This window comes from Misgurnus anguillicaudatus, chromosome 18 (genome assembly GCF_027580225.2).
Source record: "Misgurnus anguillicaudatus chromosome 18, ASM2758022v2, whole genome shotgun sequence".
Lineage (NCBI taxonomy): Eukaryota > Metazoa > Chordata > Actinopteri > Cypriniformes > Cobitidae > Misgurnus > Misgurnus anguillicaudatus.
This window is the reverse complement of record NC_073354.2, coordinates 3,258,828-3,276,133: the sequence shown is the minus strand read 5'-3', so window position 1 is coordinate 3,276,133 and position 17,306 is coordinate 3,258,828. Positions and strand designations below refer to the sequence as shown.

At 39.2% G+C, this 17,306-nt stretch overlaps 2 protein-coding genes and 1 non-coding gene across 6 annotated transcripts in view; 2 read left to right on the top strand and 1 right to left on the bottom strand.

Annotated features, from left to right (window-relative positions):
* Nucleotides 1-14,171, top strand: part of LOC141350441 (cholesterol 24-hydroxylase-like) — a 77,672-nt gene extending 63,501 nt beyond the window's left edge. For 2 of the 3 annotated variants that reach the window (XM_073855560.1, XM_073855559.1), the window contains exons 2-15: nt 6,976-7,050; nt 8,872-8,953; nt 9,031-9,104; nt 9,375-9,461; nt 9,541-9,679; nt 9,941-10,054; nt 10,157-10,313; nt 10,403-10,474; nt 10,546-10,618; nt 10,736-10,820; nt 10,923-11,033; nt 12,198-12,286; nt 12,471-12,537; nt 13,268-14,171. In XM_073855560.1, the coding sequence (XP_073711661.1) occupies nt 6,976-7,050; nt 8,872-8,953; nt 9,031-9,104; nt 9,375-9,461; nt 9,541-9,679; nt 9,941-10,054; nt 10,157-10,313; nt 10,403-10,474; nt 10,546-10,618; nt 10,736-10,820; nt 10,923-11,033; nt 12,198-12,286; nt 12,471-12,537; nt 13,268-13,420 (1,378 nt within the window). In that variant the 3' untranslated portion in view covers nt 13,421-14,171. Of the gene's footprint in view, nt 1-6,554; nt 6,870-6,975; nt 7,051-8,871; nt 8,954-9,030; nt 9,105-9,374; nt 9,462-9,540; nt 9,680-9,940; nt 10,055-10,156; nt 10,314-10,402; nt 10,475-10,545; nt 10,619-10,735; nt 10,821-10,922; nt 11,034-12,197; nt 12,287-12,470; nt 12,538-13,267 lie in introns of those variants that run through there. The other variant, XM_073855558.1, reaches the window with a different exon arrangement.
* A 116-nt stretch (nt 14,172-14,287) lies between these two features.
* On the bottom strand, nt 14,288-14,360 carry trnat-ugu (transfer RNA threonine (anticodon UGU)). The gene has a single exon. It is a non-coding gene; the product is annotated as a tRNA-Thr (tRNA).
* A 654-nt stretch (nt 14,361-15,014) lies between these two features.
* ccdc85cb (coiled-coil domain containing 85C, b) overlaps nt 15,015-17,306 on the top strand; it is a 55,143-nt gene continuing 52,851 nt past the window's right edge. The window contains exon 1 of one of the 2 annotated variants that reach the window (XM_073855564.1): nt 15,015-16,550. In XM_073855564.1, the coding sequence (XP_073711665.1) occupies nt 15,848-16,550 (703 nt within the window). In that variant the 5' untranslated portion in view covers nt 15,015-15,847. The remainder of the gene's footprint in view (nt 16,551-17,306) is intronic. The other variant, XM_073855563.1, reaches the window with a different exon arrangement.

The following is a 17,306-nucleotide window of genomic DNA, read 5'->3' as shown; positions in this document are numbered from 1 at the left end:
AGTATAGTCCATCTTTTACTGTACGCCAGGGTCTGTGTACAGTGTGTCATCAGAAGTGTGCGTGCACCTCCACATTTTTGAAACCCTGTGCACATTGTACATGTAGGTCGTGCATGCGACTGTGTACAAGTGCGAGTCAAAAAAACTATTCTTTACAAGGCTGTGCGTTTGAGCGTGAAGCCAAAGGAATCATAATGTTCTAACAGTGCACAATATGTAGATTTTTTTTCATCAAAATCTCTAGAACCCTCCAGCAATAGTCGTCTGGCCAATATTGATAAAGTTTAATAAAGACAACGTAATCTCTACATGTTCAATGACAGACATCACAGATATAATAAGTTGCAAAAAAACATTACTTTGTAAGCACATGTAAAGCCAATTGATGTAATTGCAAAGATATGTATTAAGTATACAGCAAAAATAGAACAACTGGGATCTGTTTGGCCCTGATCTGCACCTGACTTTTGCTTCTTTAGAAAGAAGTTGGTAGTATCGCTTTTTCTCTTTATTCTGCTGTCCCTAAAAGAAAACTTGGTTACACACCTCATGAAGAAACCAAAATTTAATTTGCTTGTTTTTATTTACCATAAGTACATCGTTACTAATAAACAAATACTAAAGTAATACATTACGACAAGATCTGAGTATATTGAGGTCTAGCCTATTTGACAACACAAGGAAAATTGCTTAAAGACATCTAGACATGTTATGTTAAGGGAGGAGGGAACGAGTTTCCATAAACTTTAATGTAATGATGTGGATAGACTTCTGTCCCTCACATTAAGCTATGGAATGGCTTCAGATGACTTTGTGAAATTATAATCCAACCCTCTCAGACCCAAGTCACCCAAACTGATGTGAAAAAGCGTGAGGCGCCGGAAAGCGCGTTGTTTACATCCCTGTACTATCTCCACGGTGGTTTTATTAAGTTCAATATGCTGCATTACACGTGCCAATATGAATAAGCCTACCTAATGTCTGTGATTGTTGCTGAACATTTGCTAACGACATGTTTTTTATTGAATCGACAGCTGGATTACGTCAAAGTACCGCGAGAGCGATTCGTGAAATCATACGGAGGAGTTTGCTTTTAAGTCGCTCTCGTGGAACTTTGACGTCATCCGGCTGATGGTTCTTGCGGCGCCGCATGAAGTCGAACAAGCCTAATGAAAAGTGTAGCAGCAACAGCACGCTGCATGCTTGTGCATGCTGCGCATTCACATCCGCTAGGAGATCTGAGAAATGTTCGTAAAAATCAAACAGTGTAATGTTTTCAGCGGGGTGGCAACAATTAGCCCTCTGGCTCCGCCACTGTGCCATAAAGCCTATGAAAGGCACCTGCCAACAATGTCACCAGATTCTTTAGTCTGAAGAAGACCATGCAGGCATGACAGAAGTGATGCAGCGCCTCATTCCCTAATCAGGGAAAAGGTTAAAAGCTGTTTCCTTTGGTAGAGACTTCAACTCTGCACATACATTATTAAGGGATGAACCCGGCCTAGACAATGCCTTTGAAGATGCCTCACTTCCAGTGAAATGTGCTCTAATGGCCAGAGGAGAATGAAGGAAACATGCCTCACTAGTCAGAGCAAAGGCATGTAAACCAAAAGCTGAGAGGACTTACACCACTTGCTTAAGCGGTGGACATAAATCCTCAAAGGCCAAATTGGACATAAAAGATGCAGCCTTTTGTGCTCTGGCACCTCGTGTAGCGAAAGATAGAAGGCATGAAGTATGACCGAATAACTGCCCAAAGAAGGAACCTTAGGAATATAATCTATTCCAGGGTTCAATCTGGCTTTAAGTGGGCACCAAAATCTTAGTGAAAGTGGAAGGGGCTAATCCAGCCAAAAGGCGCTCTTGAGGGAATTCCAGTATTGAACCAACCAGGCACTGAATTGGGTCAGGGTGATGATCCTCACAACAGGAAGTAAAAATCCATGATGTGAGGGCATACATCTGTGGTTCTCAATCCTGTTCCCTGAGGTCCACTGCTCTGCACCTTTTGTATGTCTCTCACTGACACACTTAGCTCAGTTCAAAGAGCTTTCGCCTAATGAGCTCATGGTCAGAGTCTGGTGTGTTAGATTAAGGGAGACATGCAAAATGTGCAGAGCAATGGGCCCCAGAAACAGGATTGAGAACCACTGGCATACATAGTTCTAGTAGAAAGAGCTCTGGGACTCTGGGAATTGTTGCAAAGCCACATCCCCTAGAGCAGGAATGGGCAACTTTGATCCTGGAGGGCCAGTGTCCTGCAGAGTTTAGCTACAACTTGCCTCAGCACACCTGCCTAAAACTTTCTAGTATGACTAGTAAGACCTTAATTGGCTGCTTCAGTTGTGTTTAATTATGTGGTTGGTGCTAAACTCTGCAGGACACCGGCCTTCCAGGACCGAAGATGCCCATCCCTGCCTTAGAGGTTTCTTTGGTGGCATTTTACAATATGGAATAACAGCAGAGGGTTTTACTGCATATCGAGGTCTCTGGGGTGGCTTTCTAATGAGACTACACTGTTACAGAGGCTGCAGCGGCAACTCTGCTGAGGGAAAAACGTGGGCTTAGTTTTTTACTTTTTACATATGGGATCCTTTAGGGGTCGCTAATATATATGCCAAGCGTTAACATAGATTTTTAAGAATTTAGCTAACGAAAGGCTGGCACCAGACACTCTGGATGCCAAGGGCATTGGAGGAAGTACCAAATTCTACAATAAAGGATTTTTGGCACTAATGTAGCGACATACTGGCGCCGCAAGCTGACACACGAGCTGGGGCTCTCAGTCTTTCTACTGGTTTGAGGTGAGAACATGGGAGGAAACTGGCTTGACACAAACACTATAAAACCTAGTTAATGTGTTTGGTGTCGCTCAGCCTGCAGCTCTACAAATGTCTGTCAGTGAGGCACTGCAAGCCAATGACCAAGAGGATGCCGTACTTCTAGTATATACGCCCTTAGCTTGAGTGGGCACGGCAGTCCTTGCTTTTGAAAAGCAAGGGCAATAGTGTCAACTATCCAGTGTGACATACTCTGCTTGGAGACAGCTTTTCCCTTCTGTTTTCCTCCGTAACACACAAAAGAGCTGTTCTGAGGTCCTGAAGTTTTGCGTCCGGTCCACGTATAGTCGCAGAGCTAAGTTGGGTCTGCCTCCTCTCAGAGCAGCGCTTGCAGGCTCACCACCTGATCTCTAAAAGGAGTAGTGGAAACCTTGGGAACATAGCCGGGCCGGGGTCTCAGTATTATAATGGGGTCAGCGGGCCCAAATTGTAGTCACAAATCGTCGACCGAAAAGGCATGTAGGTCACCAACCCCCTTTTTACTGAGGCCAGTGCAGCATCAAAGTTTTCATTGATAGAAACTTGATTTGTGCTGACTGCAAAGGCTCAAAGGGAGGACTCTGGAGACATTTCAGCACCATGGACAAGTCCCATGCGGGTATAGAGGGCGAATGAGGTGGGTTTAATATCCTCGCCCCCCTAAGGAATTTAAAGACCAGGTCGTGCTGACCAACTGACCCACCTTCTACCGGGTCATGGTAAGCAGAGATATACTTTTGAAGGCCCCGTGGCCAGCTGTGTACCAACCCATCTAAACGGAGTGTTTCCCCGGTCAGAGAGTAAAACAGGTGGCAGTGAGACATCTCTGAAGACACAAACAGGTCTACCTGTGCGGCTCCGAACAATCAGCTGGACCACCAGGATGTGGAGTCATCACTCGACAAAGCGTGCTGCACGTGATAGCATGTCGGCTGCTACATTGAGCAATCCGTGTATGTGAACAGCACAAAGGGACCTCAGATGCTTCTGACTCCACAGAAGGACGTGGCTGGTGAGTTGCAACATGCGATGGGAGCGCAGACCACCTTGTCAGTTGATGTACGCAACAGTCGCAATATTGTCTTTACAGACTAGGACATCTTTGCCTCGAATCTCAAATCGTTTTGGGCATTCGAGAGCAAGATACACTGTCCACAACCTGAGGCAGTTGATATGCCAGTGAAGCTGGGGTGCTGTCCAAACCAGTGATACTGCACGCCCATTGTACGTGGCCCCCCCAGCCTGTGGTGGAAGCATCTGTGCATATCACAGTGTTTCTGGAGACCTGCTTTAGGGGTACATCAGCCCAAAGAAATAAGGGTTCTGACCATGCGGTAGAGGTGTGGTGGCACCCGGGTGTCATTTTCACCCGGTGCATGCTGATGTGCAACGCTCACCTCGGGACTCAGTCATGAAGCCATTGCTGAAGTGGTCTAATATGGAGCAGCCCGAGCGGTGTTATGGCTGCCGCAGCTGCCTCTGAAAATGTTTCAGTGGGACCGCCGTCTTGCTATTGAACGAATTCAAGCAGTTCAGTACTGACTGTACACATTCCTGTGTCAAGCGTGCTGTACGTTCGACCAAGTCCAGTTCCATGGGGAGACAGAGACAGCCCCAAGGGTACGACTCTGTACTGAATGCCCGCCCCTCGAACGCAAAATGAAGAAATGGCCTGTGTTGGGGGAGAATCGAGACATGAAAGTACGCGTCTTTCAGGTTGATGGCTGCAAACCAGTCTTGGGGACAGATGCATTGAAAAATGCTCTTCTGCGACAACATCTTGAACAGCATCTTGTGAAGTGCACGATTCAGAGAGAGCAGATCCAAGATCGGTCTTAACCCACCTTTCTTGGGTACTATGAAGTAAGGGGTGTAAACAAAGCATTCACATAACTCGTCTGGGTAATATACTCATGCCGCAATAGCTAACCTGTCTGGAACCGAGCATATGTTAAACCACAACACTGTGTGACACTTGGATTACATGCGAACCGCCCCTATGCTATTTTGTTTCTCTCTCCCTGTCTCGTCCTCGAACCCGAGGACATTGAGACAAACAGACCCAGTTCAGGCATAACTTAGCACCCTCTTGTATACTAGACATTATTAATATGCTCGCTTGTAAAGTTTATTCATAGCCGCTTTATTTTGCTACTTATGTTGTCTGTCAATTTTTCTGTGTTTCCCCTTCTTCTTTTAATGTAAAGCTTCTTTGAAACAATTACCAATTGTGAAAAGCGCTATAAAATAAAATTTAATTGAAATTGAATTGAACCACAGATGCCTTTTCTGTTGCCACCAGGCCTGTCATTAATCCCCCTCACCTTTGTCTAGTTCTTTTAATAGGTCTGCCTGGTATGCCTGTAGTACTGCCATAGTACTGGCAGAAAGGCAGGAAAAGAAATCTGACCTGCTTTAACATCCACCTGACTCCCAAGATTGTCACCCACTGCTTACAGCACAAGTTCATTACCAAACTCAAATGATACTGCTCAAATGAAAGTAGGCTCCTGAAACTGATGTGAGTTCCCCCAACTCTGAGGAGAGGGAAAAAGAAAGAGCAGAGCCTGGCTGTTATTCCTCATTTGACAGACCTAGTTGCGAACGCCCCAAAGTAAGCTGAGGTGCCACCACGGTGAAAACAGGAACTGCGGAAGGCAGCTGCCGTCCCGCCTTTCATCAAGGAGGGCAAGGCAGGAGTGGAGCAGCTCCCAGATAATGGTATGATTTATTACAGTCAATAAAACATCTTGGTTATGTATGCAACCTCTGTTCCCTGATGGAGGAAACAAGACATTATGTCGATGTATGAAAATAGTCAGCCATGTCAGCAATCGGTTCAGCTCTGAGTCCCCAAAGCGCATATGAGCAGAGTGCTTAGCTTGTGAACTTCCGGAAAAAAGACAGTGGTCGTGAGTCACGCTCCAAGTCCAGAAACCAACCATCCAGCCATGAGCGCTCAGAACGTGGTGACGGGACAATGTAAACACACAACATTGATTGTTGATTTTATATCAAATAAGAATCAGTTTAGTAAAAAAGCACTCATTGTCTTAATAGATGAAGATAATATGGTAATGCATGATATACTAAAGCTATATCGCTCTCATAGTCATGTGATATAAGTCTTTATCAATATGGCTGTGATATCCTCTACCCTAATCACTGCCATGCTGATACAGAGCCATATCATACTACTTAAGTGATATTGCTTTAGTATATTATGCAGTACCATATAACCTTCATCTATTCAGACTTGGTTGATTTTTATTTTATTTGACCAAATAAACGACCAAAAGATTACTTTGCTGGATTTTTACAGGCAGTGTCTCATTTAATAATTCATTGTATTTTGTATGACTTTATTAGTTTGAATAATTGTACAAGACTTTAAACAATGTTTCATAACGGCATTGATGATAAAATATTGAGATAAATGTTTCACTTTTAACTTGATGATGTTTAGTAAAATCGTTATTTGCATTTATTTGGTTTTGTTATTTTCTAAGTAATCCATAATATCACGTTACTCCATATATAATACCAGGGGTTTTCAAACGGTGTTTCTATGCCTACATTGTGTTGGAGTTACATAAATAAGTAATCCTAAACTTTTGGTAGTTTATATATTTAAATGTGTAAAATCAATGTGTAGTTAACCCTCAGAGAATAGGCTACACAACACGATATGTGGGCTGTGCGATGTTTTTTAGGGTCCCAGAATTCTCTGGCTAAGGCCATGGGAAAAGGACCACCCTCTGTCGTCCAAAACATTGTCCGGATACCCGGAAATACGGGAGACCTATAGACATAAAAGTCTCAAATATTTATTTGAGTGTCCAGTATTTTAAAGTGTTTTAATCGAGTAAGCAGAAAAGCGCACCGGATTCAAGACGCGATCATGACGCTCCTTCACGAGATTACAGGATGGCTCACATCTCTTATGTTTTACGTGCTTTGTGTTGCTTTAATCGCATTTGTTGCATATTGTCTGTATGTTAGACATGTTCATCAGAAATATGATCATATACCCGGACCTCCAAGGGATAAGTAAGAAATGTTATGAACGCTATTGCAATGTGTTTTGTAAAATATATTGTAAAGACATTTGTTTTGTGTTATCAAAGGTAAGATAAACTAACTTCATTCTTTATAATTTTTTACTGGGACATACAACTTTTATTAAAGCACCTACGTCGGACAGCATCATGCACAATATTTTACTGAACTGGTAAGTTGAAAGCCTTTTACTTTTGCTTTATTAAATCACTTTGTGTTCTTGTGTTATATGGGCTATTTCAACTGGAACCTCGAAACAACACGTCCACTTTGTGTAATGCATGTTGCACAATGCTTTGGTTATTTTCCAGGCGATTTGACCTGAAACCTCAATTTCCACACTATAGCCTATTATCAGAACATTGAGTTCTCATAAAATACGTCAAACCGGTTTGCTTTTATTTTGGCCCATAAGGCAAAAAATAAATTTCTCTGCCAAAAATATGTTTTAAAAATGCTTAATACAGATATATTTCTAATTGTACAACCCATATGTCAAAAATATTTTTCCTAGCCAAAAAAATTACATTTTGTAAAGTATGTATAAAATGTAAAATTATACAAATATAAAGTATACTTTTGCATTTGAAAATATATATTTAATTTGACCCTTTTCAAACCTTTTATGTTTACAGGCTTGTAACATAAAAACCTTTTATTCCCAATAGGACATGAATATACATGCTTTAAAATATATATATATATATTTTTTTAAATATTTCAAAATATACAAAAATGGCCAAAAATATATTCAGCAAATAGCCTATATTTTGGGCATTTTTTTAAATATATTTAAAATTATATTTAAAAATATTTTTTGCTGTAGGGGGTGACGTTTCATATTCTAACCCCTTAACCTAACCCCTACAGAAACCTTTCTGCATTTTTACATTTTCAAATAAACAATTTTGTATGGCTACTTGGCTGGCGGTCCACATGTAGGTGGTTAGGACTTCTACTATCATTATAAGGAAATTTGGACCTCACAATGTATAAAAACCTGTACACACGCACACTTTCACTCACACACACAACAGACACTTAGAGCAGGAATGCACTGTCACAGCAAACACTTCTGGCTTTCGTTTAAACTATTATTGTTCTTACAATAGTTTAAAGTCTTAAACTTAGCATTAAAACATACGATAAAATATGTAAGGTATTGTTACAAAGAACAACAATTAAAAATACATTGGAAATTGCACACTGTCAGAAAAAAATGGTCCAGTACTCATTGGGGCTGTACCTTTGTTGGTCGGTTAATAACACATTTTGTCTGTGGTGTGACAAACTCAGGACACATATGTAAAGTTGCTTCACACGTAAAAATGAGTTTGTAACCAGGATTACTTTCAAGCCTCCGCCGCATGGACGGAATTTTGCCACCAACAAGTTTCAGGGAAGACAATGCATGGTTGTTCGGTGCCCAGAAGATAGAAAATATCACACACAGACACACACAAAAGTGTGGTGAAATTTTTAGTGTTACAATGAGGTGCGGCAAGGTTTTTCTGAGTCAAAACTCAAAAAGAAAAGAAATGTAAAATACACCAACATAACTTAAATACATAATGTTACTTTGTTATATCAGTAGAAATGTGAGATTAATTTTTAATAACAGATGGAAATTAAAGAAGAGTGTAGGGTTACTTAAATTTTAGGTGTAATTCTTTTGATCCTTGTCTTACCCCCCCCCCCCCCCCCCCCCATTCAAGTTGGCCGACCAGGTGCATTGCTTGGCTCAACTTTTATCTCATAGCTGGAGCCAAATTGTAAAAAAAAATGAAAATTAGATTTTAAATGCATTCTTTTGGAATCAATCTTTAATCACAATGTTTTTTTATGTACACAGTAATGATACCAGGCTCTATTGTGTCAAGCAGCAGACCTATTTTTTACTTTTCTTGAATGAAATGTAAATTGCAGACATACTGAAATATTTTCTATGTGGTCAAAGGATGCTTAGATCAAGTCCCTGTGTTTCTGTTTAAAGGGCAGAAAAATACGGTCCTGTGTACAGACTTAACACCTTCCATTATGCTGTGGTCGTGATTTATTGCCCTGAGGCTACAAAGGTAAGTATTTAACCCTTATTCATGTTTGTAATCGAACCCAAAAAATCCTAATCAAAATGTCTGCCCCTTCATTGCAGACAATCATGATGTCACCCAAGTATCCTAAAGATCCCCTTGTCTACAAAACCCTCTTTAGCTTGCTTGGGAAAAGGTGAGCTTTATCTTTGCTGGGTTGTAAATGGGAAGGGCAAGAAACAGAAACTTACATTATAATAAAGGGGACAAGAAGAGGAGAGAAAAGAATGTTCACTTTCATTTAAAGTGTAATGAATTGTTGCAATGGCTTTTCACACATTTCAAAGATTTGCTTACCTTTGGTCCTATTTTAACAGCCCTATTATGTATGACTTTCAGTTTGAATGTAAGTGTTTTATGGTGTATTACTGAGACTGAATAAGTCACATCATTTAAATCTCCTCAGGTTCCTTGGAAACGGTCTGGTGACGGCTGTGGATCATGATGCCTGGTACAGGCAGCGGCGCATCATGGATCCGGCCTTCAGCAGCTCGTGAGTCAAATACGCAAAATCTATAAGACGTTGAAATGCTCTCCTTGTGCAGTACAGCTGATGATATGTTATTCATCAGATACCTGCGAGGTCTGATGGGCACGTTTAATGAGATGTCAGAACGCCTCATGGACAAACTGGAAGAAAACGCTGATGGGAAAACACCTGTTGTCATGCATGATCTGGTCAACTGTGTCACACTCGATGTCATTACCAAGGTTTCAAACTTCTTTCCTCTGATCCACAGCCTCTCTGTACTTATATTTAGTTATACTGTGTTGGAAACCTTTAAGAGGAGACTTGGATTTCCTCAAGCTGTAGTCTTTATTGTAGAAAGCAATCTTCAAATCAGAGCATTGAGCCCAGGCGCTGCAGTCACCAAGTCTGATTTACAGTAATCCCTACATTGCATTTGTACACATTTTAGGGTGCAGTCCCCTAAATGGAAAACAAATACTTTATTGTGTCTTCATCCACAGGTGGCTTTTGGTGTTGATTTGAATATGTTGAACGACACTGACTCCCCTTTCCAGAATGCAATAGAGCTGTGTTTGAAAGGCATGGTGTATAATCACAGGGATCCTTTATTTAGGGTAATAGATTTTAATATTATAAATAATACTTCTGTCATCCTGAAGTGTTGGGGTCAATGTAACATAATCTGATTAGAAACTTTTGCATTTGTGAAACTTCAGCTCAACCCTAAAAACTGGAAGATGGTACAACAGATTAAAGATGCCGCTGAACTCTTACGCAGAACCGGAGAGAAATGGATACAAGACAGGAAGACAGCAGTGGAAAATGGTGAAGATGTTCCCAAAGACATTCTCTCTCAAATCCTCAAGACAGCAGGTATGAGAGTCTTCACTGACTGAGACATTAAATGACTTTTTATTCAACAATACATAGACATCATCTGTAACACTTTGTTTTTGCTGTAGAGGAGGAAAAAGCTAACAATTCAGAAGATCATGAGCTAATGCTGGACAATTTTGTCACTTTCTTTATCGCAGGTGAGTTATCATTGTTTGTTTAGTGTCTGGAAACTAAATTCGATAATAACTGACACTTAAATTCTCTGCAGGCCAAGAGACAACAGCCAATCAGATTTCATTTGCAATCATGGAATTAGGGCGACACCCTGAGATATACAAACGGTAAAACATATTAAGACAATTTATATTTTCTGTAATAATCTTCCAGTGTGAATTCTTAGTATTCATCAAGCTGTGGTAAAACAATTGTTTAACAGTTAAATATCATTTAATTCCAAGAGCTAAAGCGGAGGTGGACAAAGTCCTTGGAATGAAAAAGGAAATTTTATATGAAGACCTGGGAAAACTCTGCTACTTGTCTCAGGTGTTGTTATTGACAGGCATGATTTTTATAGTACTTCAGTAAGTGCCTGGTCAGTCATGAAGTGTGTTGAATGGTCATGGTGTTTTCTTTATAATGTCTCAGGTGTTGAAGGAAACTCTGCGACTGTACCCCACTGCTCCAGCAACGTCTCGCTTGCTGCCTGAGGACATGATTATAAATGGACTGAAAATCCCAGGAGGATGTTCTGCTGTTGTGAGTATTCTTCACATATGATTAAGGCTGTCACAATTATGAAATTTGGAAATAAGTTTCACACATTGTTTTGATTATTAAAAATAAATATTTTGCAAGGTTTACCTGACAGTAAATATCAATACACATAAGACATATTTAAAAGTAAATATTTAATGAATATATCTTTTCAAAAACTGAAAATTCTTCATAAGAAATAAACAAAATAAAGTTTTTGAAAAATAACTGAAAATAAAAATGCAATCAGATTAAACAAACTATACCAGAAAAGGCCTTAAATAGTAGCTAATCCTACTAAGGTCATATAAGTACTGGACCACATGTCTGTAGTGGCTACCAAAAAAATCAATTCCTTACAGATCCTTTAGAATAGCATCCTTCACTTCCTTAAATTTGAAATTGCTGTTTTGGAAATGTATGTTATGTTCATACTGCTAATCATCTTTTGCAGCATTTCTTTAACTGCAGTTTTTCTCACTTTATTGAATGGCTTTGGAATGTATTGCCTTACACTGTCAGTTAAAAAGCGCCATCAGATACTGTCTCATTTATATAGGGCTGCAGCTCCCCCTTGTGTATTTTTAAGAGATGTGCAATCATTGTGGTGATCTGAAATCATCACGATGAGGTGACACAATCGCGATGAGATGATTATTTAATCATTGTGACAGCCCTACATATGATCTCTTTCATTTCAGGCAGTATTTTGAATTGTATATATTATATGACCTATACTGTAAAGTTTTGAATGACAAAAGCACTTAATAGCACTACCAATGTAACAATTTATTATAGTTCTCCAATTACACTCCTCTCTAGACCAGGGGTTTCAAACCCTGGGTCGGGACCCACTACTGGGTCGCACAGTGGGTTCAGGTGGGTCGCACAATGTCACTTGGTAGGGTATTTTGATATTGCAAAAGCTTACATTTTATTAAAAACATGATAAGGAAAATAAAACCTCAATTATAAAAGAGAAAAAGTGTGTTTCCTCATGTTTACCTTTAAAAATATGTTGGTGGGTCCCAGGATAAATTATACCTTTTTAAGTGGGTCACAAAATGAAAAGTTTATTTTAAAAATAATATATTTATACACATACACATGGCTTTAATGGCTTTTATATTCATAACTGTTTTTAACTACTACTAACTTTGTTAACAGTTCAGTTCCTATGTCTCCTCAAGAATGGAAAAGTTTTTTAAAGACCCTCTGAAGTTTGATCCTGAGAGATTTGATGTAAATGCCCCAAAGTAAGTAATCAGTCAAATGTCCACACTGTTTCTGCTATTATGAATAATTTGTTTATTAATACAGTAAATTATTAATTTGTTTTCCACTTTTAACATCCACATTTTTTTTAACATATTTTTGCAGTTATGTAGATAACATTACAACATGAGTACTGTTAACCACCATTTTTGTCGTCTTTTTAAGGCCTTATTACTGCTACTACCCATTTGCACTTGGACCCCGATCCTGTCTAGGGCAGGCCTTCTCACAGGTGATAGACACACATACATGCGCGCGCACGTGCGCACACACACACACACACACACACACACACACACACACTTGAACTTTATCTTATCCTTTTACCACGGGGCTGTTAAATGCTTTATTCTGATTGGTTGAAAAATTTTCTCTGGGTATGAATTGTTTTTCGATAAACGCAAACCTGACCTCTCAAATGTCTTAACCTGATAAGGAACACTGTGTCTCACACACCCCCCCCCTGCACATGAGGCTGCATAAACGTTATTGTAATTTTGAAGCATTAAAGGTGCAGTGTGTAATTTTTAGAAGGATCTCTTGACAGAAATGCAAAATAATATACAAAACTATATGTTTCTACAGAAGCCCTTAACAGACAAACTTTTTTTCTAAGTTGTCTCCGATGATGACATGTTTTTCGTGGCAGCTACCCTAGCTTCTCTATGCGTTTCAAAAGTGAGGGGTGAGCAGTGGACTGAGCCGTTGGTTGCAATTCACAACCTCACCACTAGATGCCGCTAAAATTTACACACTGCACCTTTAAATCTTCAAAATACACGTTCATGCGGCACATCGTTGAAAAGCTTAGACTTTCGGGATTCCATTAAGCACACACACAAAGCATAATATGATTTATAGCAGTCATAAAACTGTAATCTAGTTGTTAGTTACCTGAACCGGGCGGCGACGATTTTTACAGGGTTTGCAGATCTGTGTAATGACCATCCATTCTCTTACAGATGGAGGCAAAAGTTGTGCTTGCCAAACTGCTTCAGAGATTTGAGTTCAGTCTGGTTCCTGGACAGTCTTTTGGCATTAAAGACACAGGATTTCTGCGGCCCCTAAGTGGAGTTATTTGCAACCTTAAACATTGTACAGAGGACATGTTCTAGACGCAGGACTTCCTATGTACTTGACAGTCTACTAACAGGCACTTTTCAAACATAACCTGAATGGATTTTTAACACCCTTATTTAGGATGCTCCATATCGAGGGGTGAGAACCAGAGGGGGCGTAAGTGACATTTTACCAACTTTTAGTTTGATTTTCTTTTATAATTTCAAATTGATTAGAAATTCACATGTGTCCTTTTGGCAGTAGAAAGTGCTCAACATTTGATACATGTATTAATATCTCCATTTCACCCAAAATGTCGTCATCTGGTTTTTACCCCTCGATATACACTTTTTCTGTTTGCAATATGCAATTTTTTTAAACCCAACAATACACAGTGATTTTCCACATTTAATGCTTATATGAGTTAAAAACACTAGATAACTACATGCTTATTCTTTATATTTACGTTGTTTTGTCAGTGTCTGTAAATGTAGATATTTAGACAGACAGATAGATAAAAAGACATTTCTATTGTAGGCACAAATAGAGGCTAGAGGTAGATCTGTAATATGAATTACTGTAGTTTAAGATCATAATAAAACATCTTAACTGAAAATCTCTGAAATGTTTGTTGAAAAGGCCTCAAAATGTAAAACATAACTGAAAAAAGGATAGCCCCACATGAGTATTAATTTTGAATTAATGCAACATTTTATACATTTAATGCATTTATTGTGTATTTAATGAGAGAGATAAAAACATGATATGAAATACTATGTTAGTCTTTACATTAAACATTCATTCTGACTTTCGTGATTATCCTTGAAGAACAATTTTTAGTTTGAAAAGGAACATTATTATCTTTTATAAGGAATGACGTTAAGATGAAAATTAAAGAAATTTAAAAAACACTACCGATCAACAGGCCCCAGCGAGGATCGAACTCGCGACCCCTGGTTTACAAGACCAGTGCTCTAACCACTGAGCTATGGAGCCAGATGTACTCGCCGTTAAAAAATTATGAACTTGTACTATACTATATTTATACTTTAAAACGTGAACATTTTTTATTGTTTTGGTCGTGTGTTTAATATAAGTATACTGAGGTATTTTATTTGCTTGTAAAGCTACGTGATAAATAGCTTTTAAAAAAAGGCTTTTAAATTATTGTTCTAAAATCGGATAGGCAGCTATTAACCATTACAAAAGCAACTGTTTATCGTTCTCTCAATAATAAGCCCTTAAAAAAAGTTTGTAAAGCAATGTTTACGAGTTATTTGTCGACGTTTTCGGTACGGCAAAGTAGAGAACAGACTGTAATGCCCCGGATGTAAATATATTTTTGTCCACGAGATGGCAATGTGCGATAGCAAACAAATTACTGTTACAACAGTCTGCATCATCCAAAAATTGTGGGGGGTTAAATCTATGATTATAATTATTTTAATTATATTTAATAATGCTTTGTAATGGACAAACATAAAAACGAAAACAAACAACAAAAAAACAATATATATGGTCCAACATATCTCAAGCTATTTCTCAGGTTTTTGCTGAATTATTTTTAGGCCTATTTTAGTAGATCAGAGACTATGCAACTGGCTCATACAACACCTAAGTTAATTCACTTCGCACTCGCAGGGGGTACAAATAACGTGGTTACGTTTACTATCTATATTGATTTACTAGTTAACAATTTAGCTTTCAATAAATGGACTGTAAAATGTTTAAATAATATTGGATTGTTTTGATTGAAAACTCTCAGATCGTGCTGTAAAATGTCAAAACTACAAGATCTGTAGGCTACTTTTTATTTCAACCAAATAGAAACTTTGTAATGTAGTTCGATAGAAAGATAGACAGACAGGTAGATGAAATGGGATAACATTTTTCGTTCATTGAAGAATTCAGGAATGCGGACTCTGTCTCTTTAAGAGGGCAGCTCCTGCTGTTCTGCCTCTCATCTCTGTACCTGCTCAAGTCCGCTCGCGCTCGGATCGTTTCACGCCATAGCTGTCCATGAGACTCTGCATTTACATATGTGAGAATTCCCATCAATCGCTTAAATCGCTTCTGGTTAAATTAAATGCGTTTATGTTATTAATCATAGGCGTTGTATAGTTATCTTTTAATATTGCCTTTGAAACCTGTACGATCACGCGCGTCTTGGGGATTCGCTTAAAGCCACACTCCTGGATTTACATATCGCGTCTATTTTCGGATTTATAAATACACGCATGATTTCGAGGTTCTGGGTAAGTGAGGCGTTTTTAAACATGTTGATTTGAAAATAAATTGGTCCGGAATACAAATCAGCTCGTGCTCTACCTTCCATTTTTTTCGTAAAGGAATTCCTCAGCGTAGTGTACATAAATGATTTTAAATGAGACCTTACGTTGCGTTTTACTGCTGAGATCGAAACACTGCACCATGTTAGATCAGTATTGAATATTTCCCTCTGAAACTGCCTCTCTCTGAGAATCATGATGGCAAAACATTGTCCTAAAGATGACCTGAGCAAGATCTCTGACGATGAACTGCTAAGATGGAGCAAAGAGGACTTGATCAAAAGACTGAGAAGGGTCGACAGTGAGAAGATGAACCTGATGCTGGAACATGGGAACATGATGAAAGACATCAACCGCAGACTGCAGGTGCACCTGCATGAGATTCGGAACCTAAAGGAGATCAACCAGAAACTGCAGGATGACAGCCAGGAGCTCAGGGAGCTGTGCTGCTTTCTGGACGATGATAGGCAGAAAGGTAAGAAGCTGTCGAGGGAATGGCAAAGGTTTGGGAGGTATACAGCAAGTACCATATGGAAGGAGGTGAGCGCCTATCAGCAAAAACTTAAGGAGCTGGAGACCAGCCAGGAGAGCATTTTACAGGAAAATGTGGAACTTAAGGAGATCATACTCATGTTGGATGAAGATAGGAATGGAGCGGGATCTAGGAGCTCCATCGACAGTCAGTCCAGCCTCAGCAACCTGAATGGAGGTTCTGGCAATGTCCGAGACGTTGGTGATGGGAGCAGTACATCCAGTGGTGGAAGTGCTGGTAGCCCAGACCATCATCATCATCATCATATACACAAGGCTGTAGAGAACAAGATTGGCACCATAAGGCGATCCATGGATGATCTGTCCACTCCACATCTTCATAGGAGTATCCCAAATGGACTCAATAGTGAGTATAGCTGACAATCTTATGCTCTTCAGTCTTTACTTATTATCTAAAATGTCTTTTTTCTTTTAGAACATGTATGTGCGAGTGTAAGGTTTGGAGAAATGATTGATATTTTAAAATATTGCAATATTGTGTCACGGCAAATATTTAGTTTATTTGGTTTAACAGAAGTTGAATGACCTTATTTCAGTTTTGTGAGGAGGTACATTTAATACATTTGAATACTGTAGGGATACCTCAGGGGTAACTTGTATATTAGAGTCCAGGGAGAGCCCCCTGTTTAAAAGCACAAACAAATCACAGCATCTCTGCCAATATTGGCATACAAAAATTCCTAGAGTATTTATTTTATCATATATGCAGCTGATACCAAACGATTTGTAGTATCCATGTTTAATATGAAGATTTGCTTATCACTATGTCAGCATGCGGTGGTCACCCTCAAAACTTTGCAGTGTGTATGTGAGATTGGAGCCAATGAAATTAACAAGAGTTACTAAATTAATATTACTATAGATTTCTGCAGGGATGACGTAGGTCAACCTGAAAGTTAGTGGAACGCTGGTCCTCTCAAAAAAAGCCCATTCATTTTTCCCACAAACTTTTGGATCATCGCAAAAAAATAAGTTTCTGACACGTTTTGTAACCAAACATTTTTCCTGCTTTATTACAAATAGAAACATTTTAAACAACCATCAGGCATTAGTACCGGCTTGACCCACTAGTTGAAAATCTGGTATCAATATTTTTTATTGT